Here is a 19,440-nt window from a genome sequence, read left to right on the forward strand (position 1 = left end):
CCTTCCCGTCTCTAGGGTGGCTCATTTCAAGCCCAGCAGGATGGCAAAATGGACCAACCCCTTGGTGGGCCACAGTTACTCTATTTGCACAGTACTGCCCAGTCACTTGGGTGGGAGTTACAAGACCATGGCAAAAAAGGCCACACAAAAGCAATCCATCACACCGCAGGTTCCTACCAACATCAAATATTTACTCTCTTGCTCTATCCTGCAGTATACGTAAAATAGTTCAAATTACTTATCAACACCACTGCAAAAATGCAGTTAACTTTTTTATATTAACCACCAAAAGATGAATCCTGAAACACTATAGTTTTTCCTGTTTTTAACTTTCTATAAGAAAACTGGTATGTATGTTTTCTTTAGTGACTCACTTGTTTTCCTCAACATTGTGTTTTTAAGATTCATTCATTGTATTTTTAAGAGTGTTTGTAGCTGGTGTTCTCTGTCATTGTTTGTAGTCCCATCCTATGAATATACTGTAATTTATTTATTCATCCTATTGTTGGTGGACCCCTTGGTTTTTGGTTTATTCTTTTGATCTCATCCTACCCTTTCTCATCTTTCTTTACCACTATGCCAGAACCTCTAAGGAGTAGGAAAGGATTCTTTTACCCTCTCTTTTCCCCCAAAATAGAAATCATGGACTGGGATGTCACCAGGCCACTTGGTTTTAGGGCTTCCTGCCTCATCAGGAATGGGGGAAATAGAATAAGTGAAGGTTTTGAACTCACTGTGTTTAATGAAAAAAAAAAAAAAAATGACACCCACCTGCCTTACTCCTGTTCATGCCTAATACCCGAAAGGTTTTATCCAAATCCTTGGATGAAGCCTCCGCTTAAAGCTTCCTAAGGAAAACCACCTTTGAATTAGGCCTTGAAAAAAGATTTGGTTGCCAAGCGACCCAGCCTCAGGAATGACTGAGGTGTTGTCAGGACACAAAGATGAGTTTGTTTTGGCTAAGTCAGCCGTTAATTGCATGAACAGAAGGGGTGAGAGATGAGGTGGGGAAGGACCACGGGGATCAGTCAGGGTACAGACTCTGAACACCTGTGCAGACTGAGCTGTGTCTTGTAGGTAAAGGGAGGAATTGGTTTTGTGTAGGAGAGGTGAGGCTGGTAAGCTTTGAAACATAGGGCCTTAGAGTGCCCTGAATTCCAGCATAAGAAGCTTACAAATTGCTATTTTTGAATGGAAACATGGACTTTTGTCACTTAAAAGCTGTCATGGATTGAATTGTGTCCCCCCAAAATATCTGTCAACTTGGCTAGGCGATGATTCCCAGTGTGGTGTGATTGTCCACCATCTTGTCATCTGATGTGATCTTCCTATGTGTTATAAATCCTATCTCTATGATGTTAATGAGGTGGGATTAGCAGCAGTTATGTTAATGAGGCAGGACTCAATCTACAAGATTAGGTTGTGTCCTAAATCAATCTCTTTTGAGATACAAAAGACAGAAACAGAGGAGCGAGCAGAGAGACATGGGGACCTCATACCACCAAGAAACAAGAGCCAGAAGAATAGTGCATCCTTTGGACCCTGGGTCCCTGTGCTGAGAAGCTCCTCGATCAGGGAAGATTGATAACAAGGACCTTTCCCCAGAGCTGACAGAGAGAGAACGCCTTCCCCTGGAGCTGGCACTCTGAATTTGGACCTGTAGCCTCCTAGACTGTGAGACAATAAATTTGTTAAAGCCATCCACTTGTGTTATTTCTGTTATAGCAGCACTAGATAACTAAGACAAAAGCTAAAGTAGGCCTGATTGTTGAGGCATTGCCTAAGGCATTCAGGCCTTAACTTTGGAAACATCCTGAATGAACATTATAGAAGAAAAAACAGGCTGAAGACAAGAACACCTGGCAAGTCTGTAGAGACGAGGAATTAATGTGTTGACCAAGTGGATGGCAGCTATCACTTTTTTGCTTTGCTTCTTGGTTTCAGTTGAAAGTTGTAAACAAAGGGGGGAAAAAAATCCTGTACTCATTTTCTTTTTGGGAATACAGATGGTTGTATATCCTTCCCTCCTTAGCATTCTAAGGAAGGAAGGTGTCATCCTGCCTCTCAGACAGACTTTGGACTCAATCTTAAGAGGAAGGTAACAAAATACAGGATATTTGAATAGGAGACTTCCTGGAATTAAATGTTGCCTTTCACCACAAGCCCCCCTCCCCTCCCTGGACTTGGCATTTGGATTTCACAGTTCAAAGATATATGTGAGAGGAGAGTTCACCAGACGGGTGAATGTCCACAGTGAGTCACCACGCCATCCCTGGTCACCATTCCTACGCTGGGATTCAGGGCAGCTTCAGCTGTGTAGCTGTTCTCCAGACAACTCCAAGCAGATGGATCTCCAGCTGTTTCTCACAACTGGCTTCCAGACCTGAACTTTGCATCTCCTGTGGTTTGGAAACCATGGATAATTTTCTTCTTGTAACTGAATGGTGACATCTCCCCCCACCCCATTTTTATTTAATACAGCCTTTTTGTAACCTGACCATTTCCTTTTCTGCAAGCTTTGCTGCCCCTGCTAGATGCTGACACTTACTCTTTATTTTTGTCACTGTCATTTATAAACATCATTTTTGAGCCTCCTACGGGCAAAACAGGAGTGCTGGGGGTGCCATGGTTAAAGTGACGGACCGCTAACCGAAAGGTCAGTGGTTCAAAACCACCAGTGGCTCCATGGGAGAAAGATGTGGCAGTCTGCTTCCATAGAGATTTACAGCCTTGGAAACCCTACGGGGTCCCTATGGGTTGGAATTGACTCGACGGCAGTGGGTGGGTGGGATGGGCAAGATGCTAGGACCAACTCAGCTCTAGTGGGGTCTTGCCACGGCAGATGTCAAGCCCGCATTATGCAGACGAACACACGGGGGCAGTGCTAGACAGTGAGTTATTGTTGGATTTATTAGGGTAGAGCAAGCATTCCTTTTTCTTCTGTTTATATCGTTTGTACTTTGCTACCATTAGGCATTCCTGTGCTGGCATGAACAGATACTGCTTTGTATTCTGTGCATATAACTGAGTGCTTTCTTTCTGGGGCTGTTTATTTACCAAGGCGCCTGTGGCTAAATTGTAACCAGAAGACTTCCATCCTTCAAGCTCTTTTCAGTGGATCATTCTTATGTATCACTTTATGTTCCCTTCTTTTCATCTGTTGGAGCTGGGTGGGGGCAGTGGTGGTTCAGTAGAATTCTCACCACCCATGTGGTCTTCCCAGGTTCGATTCTCAGCCAATGCACCTCATGCACAGCCTTCACTCAGTAAAGGCTTGTGTGTTGCTATGATGCTGAACAGGCTTCAGCAGAGCTTCCAGGCTAAAATGGACTAGGAAGAAAGGCCTGAGGATCTACTTGTGAAAGTCAGCCAGTGCAAACTCTCTGGATCACAATAGTCCAGTCTGCAACTAATCGTGTAGATAGAGCAGGGCAGGGCAGTGTTTCCTTCCGTTGTGTACGGGGTTGCTATGAGTTGGGGGCCAACTCAGTAGCAGCTAACAACACCTTGGAACTGGAGGTGCAAGTTTGTATCTAATTCCCTTTGCTGGGGGTTATTGCAGAATGTTGAGAGCCTCCATCCCAGCATCTCCCTTGCAGGGATTCTAGCTGCACACCCGCTGTGCCTCCGCAGCCATCCTGCGCTTGGCTCCCATCTCTAAATGAGTATTGCCAGCCCACCGGCTGCAGTGACAGAGCCAGCAACAGGTGCCTTGTCATACGCAGCTCTGTGCTCTCACCGCTGGTCATTCTCACCTTCACTTTCAGCTCCTCTCATTCTCTTATTCTAAACATTTTGCTTTTTTTTCTCTCTCATCACAGCTGGAGATTTGGCCAATGAACTCGTCCGGCACTTTTTGATTGAGTGTACCCCAAAGGGAGTGCGGTTGAAAGGGTGCCCAAATGAACCGTACTTTGGTGAGTTACCTGAGAGCTGGCCTCAGTGCTCTGAACAGTGAGGTCAGCTTCCTGTGCTCTCTGCTGGGAGAGTCGTGACTCTCTCTCAGTTCGGCTTTCACCCACGACGGTTAGATTCTGTCTCCAATTCTTAGACACCTCTGATCTGAATTATTACCTTTAAAATAAGCTGGATGTGAAAGTTTTCTAAAAGGCTTTCTAAAACACAAATGCTTAGATGACACTGAGCTTCTGTTAATGGTGATAGAAAAATTTGGAAACGGGTAAGGGTCATGGTTGCACAACACGAACATAAATTAATGTCACTGAACTGTGCATGTGAAGAATGTTGGAGTGGCAAATGTTTTGTTGCATTTATCACAATAAAAAGAAGGGGTTAAAAAAAAAAAAAAACCCAAAAGAGAAAGCACCATCCTAGGACTGGAAGTATAGACAGCAATGTACCATCCCTGTAGGCATTCAGACATGAGCCCTGGTGGCGCAGTGGTTAAAGCACTGAGATTCTAACCAAAAGGTCAGCAGTTCGAACGTACCAGCCACTCCGTGGGCGAAAGATGTATAGCAGTCTACTTACATAAAGATTTACATCCTTCGAATCCCTATGGGGTAGTTCTGCTCTGTCCTACAGGGTTGCTATGAGTCAGAATCAACTCAACGGCAGTGGGCGGTGGATGGGCAGTGGGCAGGCAGTGGGCAGTGGGTGGACAGTGGGCAGTTGACAGTGAATGGACAGTGGGAGAGCCGTGGGTAGTGAGTGGGCAGGAAATGGGCATTGGGTAGTGGGTGGGCAGTGGGAGAGCAGTGGGCAGTGAGTGGGTGGGCAGTGGGAAGTGGGTGGACAGCAGGCAGCCAGTGGGCAGTGGGCAGGCTGTCAGTAGTGGGTGGGCCATGGGCGGTGGGAAGGCAGTTGGCAGTGGGCGAGCAGTGGGTGGGCAGTGGGTGGGGGGTGGGCAGTGGGCAGTGGATAGGCAGTGGGCAGTGGGTGAGCATTGGGCAGTGGGTAGGCACTCAGACGAGCCTTGACAGAGAGATGGAGGTTAGAGCTTGCACGTGGCCCCTCCTACTGCATAGAGACAGGCACAGAACTCCCTTGCGTCTGTCCTCCTCTGTAAAATGAGAACTGTCCCTTCCTCCCAGGCTTGTTGAAAAGACTAAATGGGCTCACCTACGAGAATCACTCAGTGGACAAAAAGCATCATCACTATCACAGCCCTTTTAGAAGCACTTGCAGGGGGATGTTGTATGTGTTTGGAGTTGAAGTTGTCTTGATTTTAGACCTCCCGGTTTCCCATTCAGCAGACTGTTTGGTTTATTTCTTGTAATTTGGTAAGGATGTGTATATGCTAAGAGTTATCTGTAGTTCTCTTTACTTATCCCGCAACTGTTTTGTTGAACTTGATTGACGTTTAGCCCAAGGTACCCTTTATTGGAACTTTAGTTGCTGCAAATATAAGGGCTCACCCTTTGCAGCAGTTTCATTTCTGCTCATGATTTGGCTGAGCAACACAGTATTTATTGTAATCTCATCTGTGGGCTTTAAGGTCACCTTTCATGAGGGTCAGATGGGAAGCTTTGCCTAGAGCAGGATAGGGGAGTGGGGCCCTCTCTTCTAGCAATAAGGTGCTAACTGCAGTGCTCTGAATTAGTGATGACAGGCTGGGGACCGCTCTCAGAGGCCCTTTCCTTGAGAGAGCTGGAAAGGGCCCCAAAGTAACTCACAGAGATTGCACTACATGTTCCATACCAAGTTTCTGGAAGGAGTTCCTTGGAAGTGTGAATAATGCAAGGATATGAGGATGGATTAATATGCTGCATCTAGATCTTCCTTTTCTAAAGTGGGACACGGAAAAGTATTCTGGGAGCACAGGTATCTACTGATAACTTTTCAACTTGCCTCTAGCCAAGTGTGAGGGCAGGAGCAGTACATCACAGATAGTCTTCTCCATTTGTCTGCAAGGAGGGATCCCCAATCATGACCTCAGAGGGACCAGCTACCCTTAAGCTATGTTGAGGTCTTAGGCATGCTGTCCTCTGTGTGTGTGTGTGTGTGTGTGTGTGTGTGTGTGTGTATGAGGGGCAGGGGGCAAGTGGAAGGAAGTCTGTTTAACTGCTGCTGACTTGTCATATGTAACTGCAAGAGTTAGCTATGAATTTGAATTATTTCTCCCTTGATATTGTCTATGGTAGTATCTTTCCAGAAATATTCAGAGAGAACATTGTAGTTAAAGCTAAGAACAACATATTTAAAATGTTTTTCTTTATTCCATTTCTATGTACTTTTTTCATAGTATTGTTTATATGTAAAGCATGATTTTTAAAAATGAACTTTCTGAAGTCCTTACCGTACCGCAATGTGAATGGCTCTGCTGGTTATTCTGTACTCTGTAGTGCATCTCAAAACTACATTATCTACAACATTGAGTATACAACATCTCACACAGCATATGTAGCCAAACTTAAGTGGTTTCTGGTAGCTCCCCAAGCCTGGGGTTTAAATCTGGAGTGGAGTGTTTAAAACAACTGATACATATGGGGAGTCCCCGCTGAATAATGCAAGGATATGAGGATGGATTAATATGCTGCATCTAGATCTTCCTTTTCTAAAGTGGGACATGGAAGAGTAGACCCAAGGAATACTAGAAGATGTTCCTCAAGGGTAGGAGTCCAGTGTTCAGGTGACAGGAGGGAGTTCAGCACGGTCACAGCTTCTTCAGGGCCATCTCTTCTGAGTATCATAGGCCAGTATGAGCCATGACCCCCTAAGGCAAGGATGTACATGTATGTGACAGAACCAAGGAGCTCTTCTCCCCACAAACCATCACTGTGCGCCTATGTTGCTGGTAAACACTCTGGAAAACCTTTCAAGGAGAAGAGTTTGGAATTGACAGTCACTAACTCTTGGTATAGTGACCTTTCCCAGGATCTCCTAAACAAACATCATTTTTTTATGTTTCTCTTTTTTATTTTTAAAAACACTTGATAAGAATAGGGAAGGAATCCAAGTACTGTGGTAACCCTATGGTGTTTGATATTTCTTGGCAAAGCTGATACACTGTTTATGACATGCATTCAGAGCTGTTGCTAACTCTCTTTTTTCTGTTCATTCCTTCTGCAGGGAGTCTGACCGCTCTGGTGTATCAACATTCAATCACCCCCTTGGCTTTGCCCTGCAAGCTGCTCATTCCAGACAGAGGTAAGGATGTTAGGAACTTACCACTGCCTTTAGCTCTCCATATAACATCATCCACAGTTGCTAAAAGCATACTGGTTTCAGGAATCTAAAAAGATCCATTGAGAAAAAAACAAACCTGAAGCTTTTTTCTACCATGTACTCTGTGGGTAAACCCAAGAAAAAGCAGAATATTTACCCAAGTGATGGAGAAAAGAGGAGGCCCCGCTGCACCCAGGCATCCTCTGATCTCCTGTACATATCACGGACTTTGGTGAAAGGTTTCTGTGGAGTAAAGAGTATAGCTAAAAATATAACACACTCCAAGGTCAAGAAGGGAGAGTGTTGACATGTCATGGGGTTGTTAACCAATGTCATGAAACAGTATGTGTACTGACTGTTTAATGAGAAACTATTTGTTCTGTAAACCTTCATCTAAAGTACATTAAAAAGAAAAAAAACACACTCGGACCTAAGAGACCTCCAAGGTCATTTACATTTTAATATTTTTGAGTCTACAAAATCGGCAAAATGTCAATATTTTTAACTGGGGTGATGGGGGAACTGTTCTCTTTACTATTGTTTGAAAATGTCTATAATAAAAAATTTCACTGTATGTCCCAGCTTTCCTACCAAAAAACCCAACCAAACCTGGTGCTGTCCAGTCGACTTAGTCCCAATTTCCATAATTTTATTATTTTCCATAAAGATAATTAAAAATATGAGTAAATGTGATTTATCTTTTAAAATGTGTTGAATTACTCATATAAATAAATTCAGAGGTCACAGAGATATTTTGTTGGACCATGTCATCCCTATTTTGGTTCAGAAATGTGATTATAACTTCTATAGACTACATTGTTCCTAAGAGAATCTTTCAACTTTATAAAATCAGTGCATGTCACTGTCTAGGAGTTCTGTGATAAAGTTGGCTAGCTTTGCCATGAGGATTCTTGGTCGGTCAGCAGGCCTCATCTCTGTGTTTTCTTGCTCCTTCCTGCAGATCCATTGGAGGAAATGGCAGAAAATTCTCCCCAAACAGCTGCCAACTCAGCAGCTGAGCTGTTGAAGCAGGGGGCAGGTCAGTAGCCGTGGATGCATCTTCCGTGTCTCCTTTGACTATGCAGAAGAACGATTCTGTGATGCAGTTTTCTTTTTCATTTTCTCATTCAGGTTTCCCATGACTCTGTCCTTTGTTTTCTCGGTATTTGAAGGATTCCTTTTATAGAAAGCTCACGTAGAGCTGGGTGGAGTAGTAACTGTCAGGTGACAGAACCCGGACTTCCCAGGCTGGAAATATTGGTAGGAACCAACAAGACACAATTTAGTGCAGTAAATGTCAAGTCCTGTATTTAGTTTAGGGAAAATATAATGACACAGGATGTGGGTGACCTGCCTTGCCAGCTGTAAGTCTAAAAGTGTTCAAGAGATGTGACTTAACAAGTTACTTGCCATGAGTCAACAGTTGGACCCACACTACCCAGGCTGCACCCAGCCCTACTGGCTCTGGACCCGAGAGCCAACTGCCAGCCTCTGCATCTCCAGACACCACTTTGCTCCTGGGGCATTCGGTGCAGGTCTGGTGGCCTCAGTGTAAGAGGCTGGGGACAAGCCAGAGACCTTAGGTTGCTTCTAGGTTGGCAGACCATGAGTAAGGGACACAGCTAGAGATGATGGGGGAACTGTTCCTTTACTTTTGTTTGTTTGAAAATATCCGTAGTAAGGCACTTGACCATATGTCTCAGCTTTCCTAAGGAGTCCTAATTTCCCTAACCTACCAACTCTGAAACACTGAGTCCTCCCCCTACCCCCAGAGGTATTTCATACAAGGGAGAGCGTTACCTGTCAAGAGATGTTGGCAAGGGAATTTCTGAGTGTGCTGGAAGGTTAGACTAGAAATACTTCCGTTCTGTACCTCATATATGTATAGTACTTTATTGCTGTATCTCCTTGAAGATATTTAAAAAACATAGGTATTTTCTATGTAAAATTTGGATTATTTTTCTATGTAATTTTCCTGTGTAAAATTATGGTTCACTGTGCCCACTACCTAGCTGAAGGAGAATCACTCTGGTTTTGAAAGGGATGTTTTTAGTGTTGACCTCTTTTTAAACTGTTCTTAAAAGCTAAGTTATGGGTCACAGGTCTATGAGGATTAATTGAGATTGTTTATAAGAAGTGCAGAAACAACTAGTGTAGAAAGATAGCAGAGATCACTTTAAGTAAATTGGGTGGTTTTTTTGTTTATTTTGTTTTTTAAACTAAATTTCATTAGTTGTCCTAATCTATTAGAATCCTAGATTCCTTGACTTGCAAAGGTTTTTCAAGATTATCTTATCCAATTTCCTCATTGTAAAGATGGAGGAAAACCAGAAAACCAAAACCACTGCTGTCGAATCAAGTCTAACTCATAGTGACCCTATAGGACAGAGTAGAACTGCCCCATAGAGTTTCCAAGGCTGTAATCTTTATGGAAGCAGACTGGCACATCTTGCTCCTGCCGAGCAGCTGATAGGTTCAAACTGCTGACCTTTTAGTTAGCAGCTAAGTGCTTTCACAGCTGAGCCGCCAGGGGTCCTTAGATTGAGGAAACTGATACTAATAATAATTAGGTAAATTGGACAGTTTACAAAGATGGAAATAAACTCTTAATTCAATTCAGTTTAATCCCTTGTCACTTGATATTGAGGCCATTATGAGTTTATTCCAGTCTCTGAAACAATTTCTTTTTATGGTTTGAGTCCTAGTTCTTAATTAGTTCTTGTTGAAGCAGAGGAATGTGGTATAATCATCAGAAGAAAGACATTTCTACCAGACCTCTTCTGATAGATTTCCCATAAATTCGTGGTTGTGTTTTTAACTTAACCTACTTTAGAGTGTATTTTCTTTACAAAAGTAGTATGTGTTCTTTAATTTAAAAAAAAATTAAAATAGAGAAAGGAAAAAATGAGTTACTATTACTCATATACCACCCAAATGTTGGAAAGAAAGTCTCTCACTCAAAGATCACCACCCCTAATGTGAAACAGATTCTTTTATATATTACTTGTCCTTTCATAATGCAATCATGGCACATATATAACTCTTTCATATTCTCCTTTTCTCACTTAACATAGTAAGTATGTCTAAGTTTTTTACAAACACAATCCAGGTATTATTTTTATTGTCTATGTAATGGAGCAACTTGTAATTCAACTTGTTACAGTTGTACGTTTAGCTTGTTTTCAGTACTACAAATAATGCTTTGAAGACTATTTTTCTGCTGTTTTTCTTCTTTCTGAATTCTGGATTGTTGCCTTGGGATAGACTCCCAGAAGTGATATTACTGGGTCTGAGCATGTGGACCTTAGACTTGTTACATATTGTGAAATTGTTTTCCCAGAGTCACCTAACAATTGACAGCGTTTATGCGTTTCATGGACACGTTACTGTTTTAACATCTCACTAAGCAACGTGGCTCTGAATCTTCACCAAGACCACTTCTCAAGTGAAACCACTGTCTTGGGCTAGGTTCAGTTGCACAATCACATTGTTGATTCTGCTGGCCCACCCACCCCAGGATGGCTCTCTGCTAGAGACAGTAGGGACTTTGGGGACTTGATGTGGATGGTCTGACATATCCTCATTAAAACTGCCTCCCAAAAAAAGCTTTGAAAAAAGACAGCACTCCTTTCTCTACTTTTAGGGAGAGAGAAATTCCCCAAACGTCAAGCTACCATACTGCAGTCAGCTAGGCTACTCATTATCCAAAAACCATTTGTGATCCTGCAGTGATCACATGGATTGTGTAGCCTGTTGTTGCAAATTTGCACCAGACCCAGACTGTACCAGTTTCGTGGAATCTTAGTAGTCGTTAAATTAAAATGTTCTTTTTTTCTATTTTGTAAGTGCATAATTAGCATTACAATAATACTAATGAAATCAAAGAAAGAAAATTCACCCTCTTAAAATCAAACTGTTTTGAAGTTTCCAGGCTCTCTTCCAGCTCTTGTTCATAAGCATACGAGTGCTTTGTTTTATACTTGTAATCCTAGCAAAGGTACAGTTTTTATTCTGCTTTTCCCATTAATGGTTAACAATGTCTTTTCCATGTTGTTAATACGGTTTTCATGATTACCGTCTGCTGGTTGCTTGGTATTCTATTGAGGGGATTTATTTAACCTCTCCCCCATTTGGGGGCACAGTTGGTTTCTAGCTTTTCCCTCTATAATATGTGGCACAAATATCTTCACTTATAGTTATCTTGCCTGGTTATGGATTATCTCCTTTCTAAACCTTCTCAGAGGTGGGACCACTAGGTTACTGAGTGGAAGTGCTTCTGATTCTCTTGACAAATAGAGCCAAGTTACCATCCAACATGGTTCTCTCAGTTTCACAGAATCCAGTAGGTACCATTTCGAAGCACCTATTTCATCAAAACTTGGAAGCCATTGAGAACTGGGCAGTTGTGATGGCAAGGAGTGTTTGCCAACTTTACTGTCTTTCCCAAAAGGACACAAGTAAGTCCCTCAAGCTCCAACAGGAGCTGAAATGCAGGTAAACCACCTGCCTGGCAGTTAACTCCTCAGAAAGTCTTCTCACCTGGGGCTATCCAATCAGTGAGAGTGCCAACCAGCTCTAAAGAGCAGAGTGTGCAGAAGGGCGGTGCTTGCCATGGAGACCTTGGGCCTGCCTCAGATATTTGGAGAGAGTGTTACTGATTCCTCCCTGCCTCTCTGCATCTCTCAGGGTGTGTATGTGCAGCGGGGAGAGTGACCATGTAAAGAATGCATTGCTGTCCTCATAATTACATGAGACTGTCAGTGGGCATTACCTGTAACAGAGGAAAAGTGCCTCACATTGTAATTAATAGCTAACCCTCAAGGAATATTTAACGTTCTCACTGGTACCATGCCTGTACCTACTAGGTTCTCCATCAAGATTCAAACGGTCAGTCATGGAGATTGTTTATCACAGTACCATCCTGGATACTTAAGAGCTTGGACATGTAGGGACTGGGAAACTTCGGCAAATTTCTTAATGCCTCCAGGCCTGTTTCCTTATCTGTAAATTGGAGATAACAATAGAATCTTCTTCATAAGATGATTGTGTGCATTTGATGAAATAAGATATGTAAAATATTTAGCCAATTCCTGGCACAGAGTAAGCATTCTTATTAATCAGCAGCCTTAGGTTGACCTGGAAGAAATGAAAACAAGTGTTTTGGGGGTTGTTATTGTTCTTAGCTGGCTCTGACTTACAGCAACCTTACATACAGCAGAACAAAACGTTGCCCATCCTGTGCCGTTTTTGTGATCGTTGTTATATGTGAGTCCACTGTTGTGGCTTTTGTGTAGTGCCTTCCAACCTAGGGGGCTCATCTCCCCGCACTATATCATGCAATGTTCTGTTGTGATCTATAGAGTTTTCACTGGACGATTTTTGGAAGTAGATCACTAGGATTTTCTTCCTAGTCTGTCTTAATCTGGAAGTTCTGTTGAAACCTATTCACAGTGGGTTACCCTGCTGGTATTTGAAATACTGATGGCATGGCTTCCAGCATCATAGCAACACGTAAGCCACATGAGTACAATAAACTGACAGATGAGTGGTGAGTGTTTGGAGTAAAAACTTCTCTTTTAAATTTTACTTAATGGCACGATGCAATTTTACTAATTATAGGAGCAAAATATCAAACTCTTTTCATGAAAAAGTAAACTGTTAACTACATTTTATAGAAGAAAATGAGTAGTGAGATGACATTCCTTTATTCATATTCAGTTAGGGGATTCCTATTGTTTACGAGAAGCAGGAGCAGTATGTTCCAGTCTTTCTCTCGTAAGTATTCAAAACTCCTTGTAGTGGACAACCATTCTAGACAAAAGTTGTCGCCCAGGTCTTTGAAGCTGTTTGTTTCTTAGGAAGTTCTCTGGTATCTGCTACCTTTCTGGTTTTTTTACTTTTTGTTGTGCTTTAAGTGAAGATTTACAGTTCAAGTCAGTTTCTCATACAAAAATTTATACACACATTGTTATGTGACCCTAGTTGCTCTCCCTACAATGTGACAGCACAGTCCTCCCTTACCCCTGGATTTCCTGGGTCCGTTCAACCAGCTCCTGTCCCTCTCTGCCTTCTCATCTTGCCTCTGGACAGGAGCTGCCCATTTGGCCTTATGTGTATACTTGAGCTAAGAAGCACACTCTTCACAAGTATCATTTTATGTCCCATAGTCCAGTCTAATCTTTGTCCAAAGAGTTGGCTTCAGGGATGGTTTTACTTTGGGGCTGACAGTGAGTCTGGGGGCCATGTCATCTGGAGTCCTTCCAGTCTCAGTCAGACCATTAAGTCTGGTCTTTTTACTAGAATTTGAGTTCTGCACCCCACTTTTCTCCTGCTCCTACAGGGACTCTCTTGTATTCCCTGTCAGGGCAGTCATTAGTGGTAGCTGGGCACCATCTAGTTCTTCTGGTCTCAGGCTGATGGAATCTCTGGTTTATGTGGCCCGTTTTGTGTCTTGGGCTAATATTTTCTTTGTGTCTTTGGTGTTCTTCATTCTCCTTTGCTCCAGGTGGGTTGGGACCAATTGATGCATCTTAGATGGCTGCTCACTAGCTTTTAAGACCCCAGAAGCCACTTACAAAGGTGGGATGCTGAACATTTTCTTAATAAACTATGTTATGCCAGTTGACCTAGATGTCCCCTGAAACCATGGTCCCCAGACGCCCACTCCTGCTACACTGTCCCTCGAAGTTTTTGGTTGTGTTCAGGAAACTTCTTAGCTTTTGCTTTAGGCCAGTGGTGCTGACTTCCCCTGTATTGTGTGTTGTCCTTCCCTTCACCTAAGATAATTCTTGTCTACTATCTAGTTAGTGAATTCCCCCATACTCACAACCATCAAAGAATGTTTTCTTCTCTGTTTAAACCATTTCTTGAGTTCTTATAATAGTGGTCTTATATACTATTTGTCGTTTTGGAACTGAGTAATTTCAGTCAGCATAATGCCTTCCAGATTCATCCATGTTATGAGATGTTTCACAGATTCATCATTGTTCTTTATCGTAGTGTAGTATTCCATTGTGTGAATATACCATAATTTGTTTATCCATTCGTCCAGTGATGGGCACCTAGGTTGTTTCCATCTTTTTGCTATTGTGAACAGTGCTGCAGTGAATATGGGTGTGCATATCTCTATTCGTGTGATGCCTATTATTTCTCTAGGATATATTCCAAGGAGTGGGATTGCTGAATTGTATGGTACTTCTATTTCTAGCTTGTTTTATTTATGTGATCGATCACATTGTTTTTCTAAAGTGATTGTACCATTTTACATTCCCACCAGCAGTGTATAAGTGTTCCAGTCTCTCCACAACCTCTCTAACATTTATTATTTTGTGTTTTTTGGATTAATGCTAGCCTTGTTGGGGTGAGATGATATCTCATTGTAGTTTTGATTTGCATTTCTCTAATGGCTAATGATCGTGAGCATTTCCTCATGTGTCTGTTAGCCGCCTGAATGTCTTCTTTGGTGAAGTGCCTGTTCATATCCTTTGCCCATTTTTTAATTGGGTTATTTGTCTTTTTGTTGTTGAGGTTTTGCAGTATCTTGTAGATTTTAGAGATTAGACCCTGATCAGATTTTTCGTTGCCCAGATTTTTTTCCCAGTCTTAGGTTGTCTTTTGACTCTTTTGGTGAAGTCTTTTGATGAGCATAAGTGTTTGATTTTTAGGAGCTCTCAGTTATCTAGTTTTTCTTCTGGTTTATGCATTGTTAGTAATGTTTTATATTCTGTTTATGCCATATATTAGGACTCCTTGCATTGTCCCTATTTTTTCTTCCATGATCTTTATCCTTTTAGATTTTATATTTAGGTCTTTGATCCATTTTGAGTTAGTTTTTGTACATGGTGAGAAGTACGGGTCTTGTTTCAGTTTTTTGCAAATGGATATCCAGTTATGCCAGCACCATTTGTTAAAGAGACTGTCTTTTCCCCGTTTAACAGACTTTGGGTCTTTGTCAAATATCAGCTGCTCATAGGTGGATGAGTTTATGTCTGGATTCTCAATTCTCTTCCATTGCTATGTATCTGTTGTTGAACCTCAGTACCAGGCTGTTTTCACTACTGTGGCAGTATAATAGGTTCTAAAATCAGGTAGTGTGAGGCCTCCCACTTTGTTCTTCTTCTTGAGTAATGCTTTACTTATCTGGGGCATCCTCCCTTTCTATATGAAGTTGGTGATTTGTTTTCTCCATCTCACTAAAAAATGTTGTTGGAGTTTGGATCGGGATTGCATTCTATCTGTAAATCGCTTTGGGTAGAATTGACGTTTTCACAATGTTGAGTCTCCTACCCATGAGCAAGGTATGTTTTTCCACTTATGCAGGTCTCTTTTGGTTTCTTGCAGAGTGTCTTGTAGTTTTCCTTGTATAGGTCTTTTATGACTCTGGTTAGATTTATTACTAAGTATTTTATCTTCTTGGGGGCTATTATAAATGGTATTGATTTGGTGATTTCCTCTTCGAAGTTCTCTTTGTTGGTGTAAAGGAATCCAACTGATTTTTGTATGTTTATCTTGTATCCTGCAACTTTGCTGAAGTCTGCTATTAGTTCTAGTAGTTTTCTTGTGGATTCCTTGGGGTTTTCTGTGTATAAGATCATATCATCTGCACATAGAGATACTTTTACTTCTTCCTTACCAGTTTGGTAAGAGTGGTGATAAAGAGCATCCTTGTCTGTTTCCCATTCTCAAGGGGAATGCTTTTAAAGTCTCTGCATTTAGGATGATGTTGGCTTTGTATAAATGCCCTTTTGTTGAGGAATTCCCCTTCTATTACTATTTTGTTGAGAGTTGTTATCATGAATGGGTGTTGGTTGGACTTTGTTAAATGCCTTTTCTGCATCGATTGATGAGATCATGTGTGGTTCTTGTCTCTTGTTTTATTTATGTGATCGATCACATTGTTTTTCTAATGTTGAACCATCCCTGCATACCCGTATGAATCCTACTTGATCGTGGTGAATTATTGTTTTGATATATTGTTGAATTCTATTGTCTAGAATTTTGTTGAGGATTTTCACATCAATGTTCATGAGGGATATTAGTCTGTGATTTTCTTTTTTTTGTGGTCTTTATCTGGTTTTGGTATCATGGTTATCCTGGCTTCATAGAATGAGTTTGGGAGTATTCCATCTTTTTCTATGTTATGAAATACCTTTAGTAGTAGTGGTGTTGACTCTTCTCTGAAAGTTTGGTAGAATTCTCCTGTGAAACCATCCGGGCCAGGGCTTTTTTTTGTTGGGAGTTTTTAAATTACATTTTCAGTCTCTTCTTTCCTTATAGGTTTATTTAGTTGTTCTACCTCTGTTTGTGGTAGTTTAGGTTGGCAGTGTGTTTCTAGAAATTTGTGCATTTCCTCTAGGTTTTCAAATTTGTTAGAGTACAATTTTTCATAATATTCTATTATGATTCTTTTAATTTCAGTTGTGTCTGTTGTGATATCACCCGTCTTTCATTTGTTTTTCTTTTGTCAGTTTGGCCAGCGGTTTATCGATTTTGTTGATCTTTTCAAAGAACCAGATTTTGGTCTTGTTAACTCTTTCAATAGTTCTTTTATTTTCTATTTCATTTACTTCTGCTCTAACTTTTATTATTTGCTTTCTTCTGGTACCCGAGGGCTTCTTTTACTGCTGTCTTTCTATTTGTTCAAGTTGAAGTGTTAATGTTTTGATTTTGGCCCTTTCTTCTTTTTGGATGTGTGCATATATTGCTATAAATTGACTTCTGAGCACTTCTTCTGCTATGTCCCAAAGGTACTGGTAGGATGTATTTTCATTCTCATTTGATTCTGTGAATTTCTTTATTCCGTCCTTAATTTCTTCTTTAACCCAGTAATTTTTGAGTAAGGTGTTGTTCAGTTTCCATGTGTTTGATTTTTTTCCTTGTTTTTTTCTGTTATTGATTTCTACTTTTGTAACTTTACTGTCAGAAAAGATGCTTTGTAATATTTCAATGCTTTGGATTCTGTTAAGGCTTGCTTTATGGCCTAACATGTGGTCTGTTCTGGAGAATGTTCCATGTGCATTGGAAAGGAAAGTATGCTTGGCTGCTTTTGGGTGGAGTGTTCAGTATATGTCTATGAGATCAAGCTGGTTGACTGTAGTGTTTAGATCTTTCGTGTCTTTATTGAGCTTCTTTCTGGATATTCTGTCCACCACCGAAAGTGGTGTGTTGAATTCTCCTACTATTATTGTGGAGCTATCTGTCTTTTCAATGCTGTTAGAGTTTGTTTTATGTATTTTGGAGCCCTGTCATTGGGTGCGTAAATATTTATTATTGTTATGTCCTTCTGGTGTATAGACCCTTTTAATCATTATATAGTGTCCTTCCTTATCCTTCCTGGTGGCTTTTACTTTAAAGTTGATTCTGTCAGAGATTAATATTGCCAGTCCTGCTCTTTTTTGAGTGTTGTTTGCTTGATATATTTTTTTCCATCCTTTCAGTTTCGGTTTCTTTGTGTATTTAAGTCTAAGGTGTGTCTCTTATAGTCAGCATATAGACGGATCGTGTTTTTTATCCATTCTGCCACTCTCTTGTCTCCTTACTGGTGCGTTTAGTCCTTTTACATTCAGGGTAATTATTGCTAGGTATGAGTTTACTGCTGTCTTTTTTGTGCCTTTTTTTGTGTGTTCTTGACAGTTTCTTGTTCCACTTAATTTTCTGTGCTGAGTCGTTTTTCTTTATGTATTTTCTTTTCATTGTTGTTGATTTTGTATTTGCTGAGTCTTTATATTTTTCTTGTTTTTTACTTTGATGTGTAGATTGTTAGTTTTCTTTGTGGTTACCTTAATATTTATTCCTGTTTTTCTAAGTTGAAACCAATCTTTTATTTCTTTACATTGCCTTGACTTCCTCGCCATTTTAAAGATCTATGACTACATTTTTTAGTCCGTCCTTTTTGTTTTAATGTTGTCACCTTTTACATATTGACATCTCTGTTTCCCTATCTTCAGTGTTTTAGCTTTATTTTTGTGACTTCCCTATCTGGGTTGATACCTGGTTGCTCTGTTGTGTGTTCTAGTCTTGGGTTGTTATCTGATGTTACTGATTTTCTAACTGGAGGACTCCCTTTAGTATTTCTTGTAATTTCAGTTTGGTTTTTGCAAATTCCCTAAACTTCTGTTTTCTGGAAATGCCCTAATTTTGCCATCATGTTTGAGAGAGAGATGGTTTTGCTGGATATATATAACTCTTGGCTGGCATTTTTTTCCTTCAAGTCTTTATATATGTCATCCCATTGCCTTCTTGCCTGCATAGTTTCTGCAGCTTAGTCTTACTGACTCTCCTTTGTAGATAACTTTTTGTTTATGCCTAGCTGCTCTTAAAATTCTGTCTTTATCTTTGATTTTGGCAAGTTTGATTAGAATATGTCTTGGTAATTTTCTTTTGGGATCTACCTTATGTGGGGTTCAGTGAACATCTTATATAGATATCTTCTCATCTTTCATGATATCAGGGAAGTTTCTGCCAACAAATCTTCAACAATTTTCTCTGTATTTTCTGTCATCCACCCCTGTTCTGGTACTCCAGTCACTTGTATGTTATTCCTCTTGATAGAGTCCCACATAATTCTTAGGGTTTCTTCATTTTTTTAAATTCTTTTATCTAATTTTTCCTCAAATAAGTTGGTATCAAGTGCATTATCATAAGTCTCACTAATTTTGACTTCCATTGCCTCAGTTCTGCTCCTATGACTTTCTGTTGAGTTGTCTAATTCTGAAATTTTATTGTTAATCTTCTGGACTTCTAATTTCTGCTCTCTTTGTGGAATCTTGCAGCCTATTAAATTTGTCATTATCCTCTTCTATAATCTTAAGTTCCTGTATTGCTTTGTCTGTTGCTTGGCTAGTTCTGCATTTTGCCTGATCTGTTGAAGAGTTCTGTATATTAATCTTTTGTATTCTACCTCTGGTAATGCCAAGAGGTTCTCTTCCTGTGGAAGATTTCTTGATTCTTTGTTTTGGGAGCTTGCTGAAGCCATCGTGTTCTGCCTCTTTATGTGATTTCATATTGATTGTTGTCTCCAAGCCATCAATAAGTTATTATATTTATTTGTTTTATGTTTGCTTACTGTGTCCTAGCTTATTGTTTTAATATGCCCAAATAGGCTCTTCGTATGAACTAGTTTGATTATTGGCACCTTTGAAGCTCTAATATACTGTTACCAGGTGGTTAGATCTGTTACTAGGTATGTGAGCCCGGGAGTCCATTTACTTTTCTTGTATGGATTCAGCTTAGGTGTCCAGGTAGTCGGTCACTAAGTGTGTGGTGCAAGCTCTCACCTATAATCCTAGTCGGGCAGGGATGATTGGAGTAGGC

General features: G+C 40.7%; 1 protein-coding gene across 1 annotated transcript in view; it reads left to right on the forward strand.

Moving 5' to 3' along the window:
- LOC111819020 (tensin-3-like) overlaps positions 1-19,440 on the forward strand; it is a 39,806-nt gene that overhangs the window by 9,776 nt on the left and 10,590 nt on the right. The window contains exons 3-5 of the mRNA XM_023724449.1: positions 3,822-3,917; positions 7,033-7,110; positions 8,090-8,167. Coding sequence (XP_023580217.1) covers positions 3,822-3,917; positions 7,033-7,110; positions 8,090-8,167 — 252 coding nt within the window. The remainder of the gene's footprint in view (positions 1-3,821; positions 3,918-7,032; positions 7,111-8,089; positions 8,168-19,440) is intronic.

This window comes from Trichechus manatus, unplaced genomic scaffold, assembly GCF_000243295.1.
Source record: "Trichechus manatus latirostris isolate Lorelei unplaced genomic scaffold, TriManLat1.0 scaffold00247, whole genome shotgun sequence".
NCBI lineage: Eukaryota > Metazoa > Chordata > Mammalia > Sirenia > Trichechidae > Trichechus > Trichechus manatus.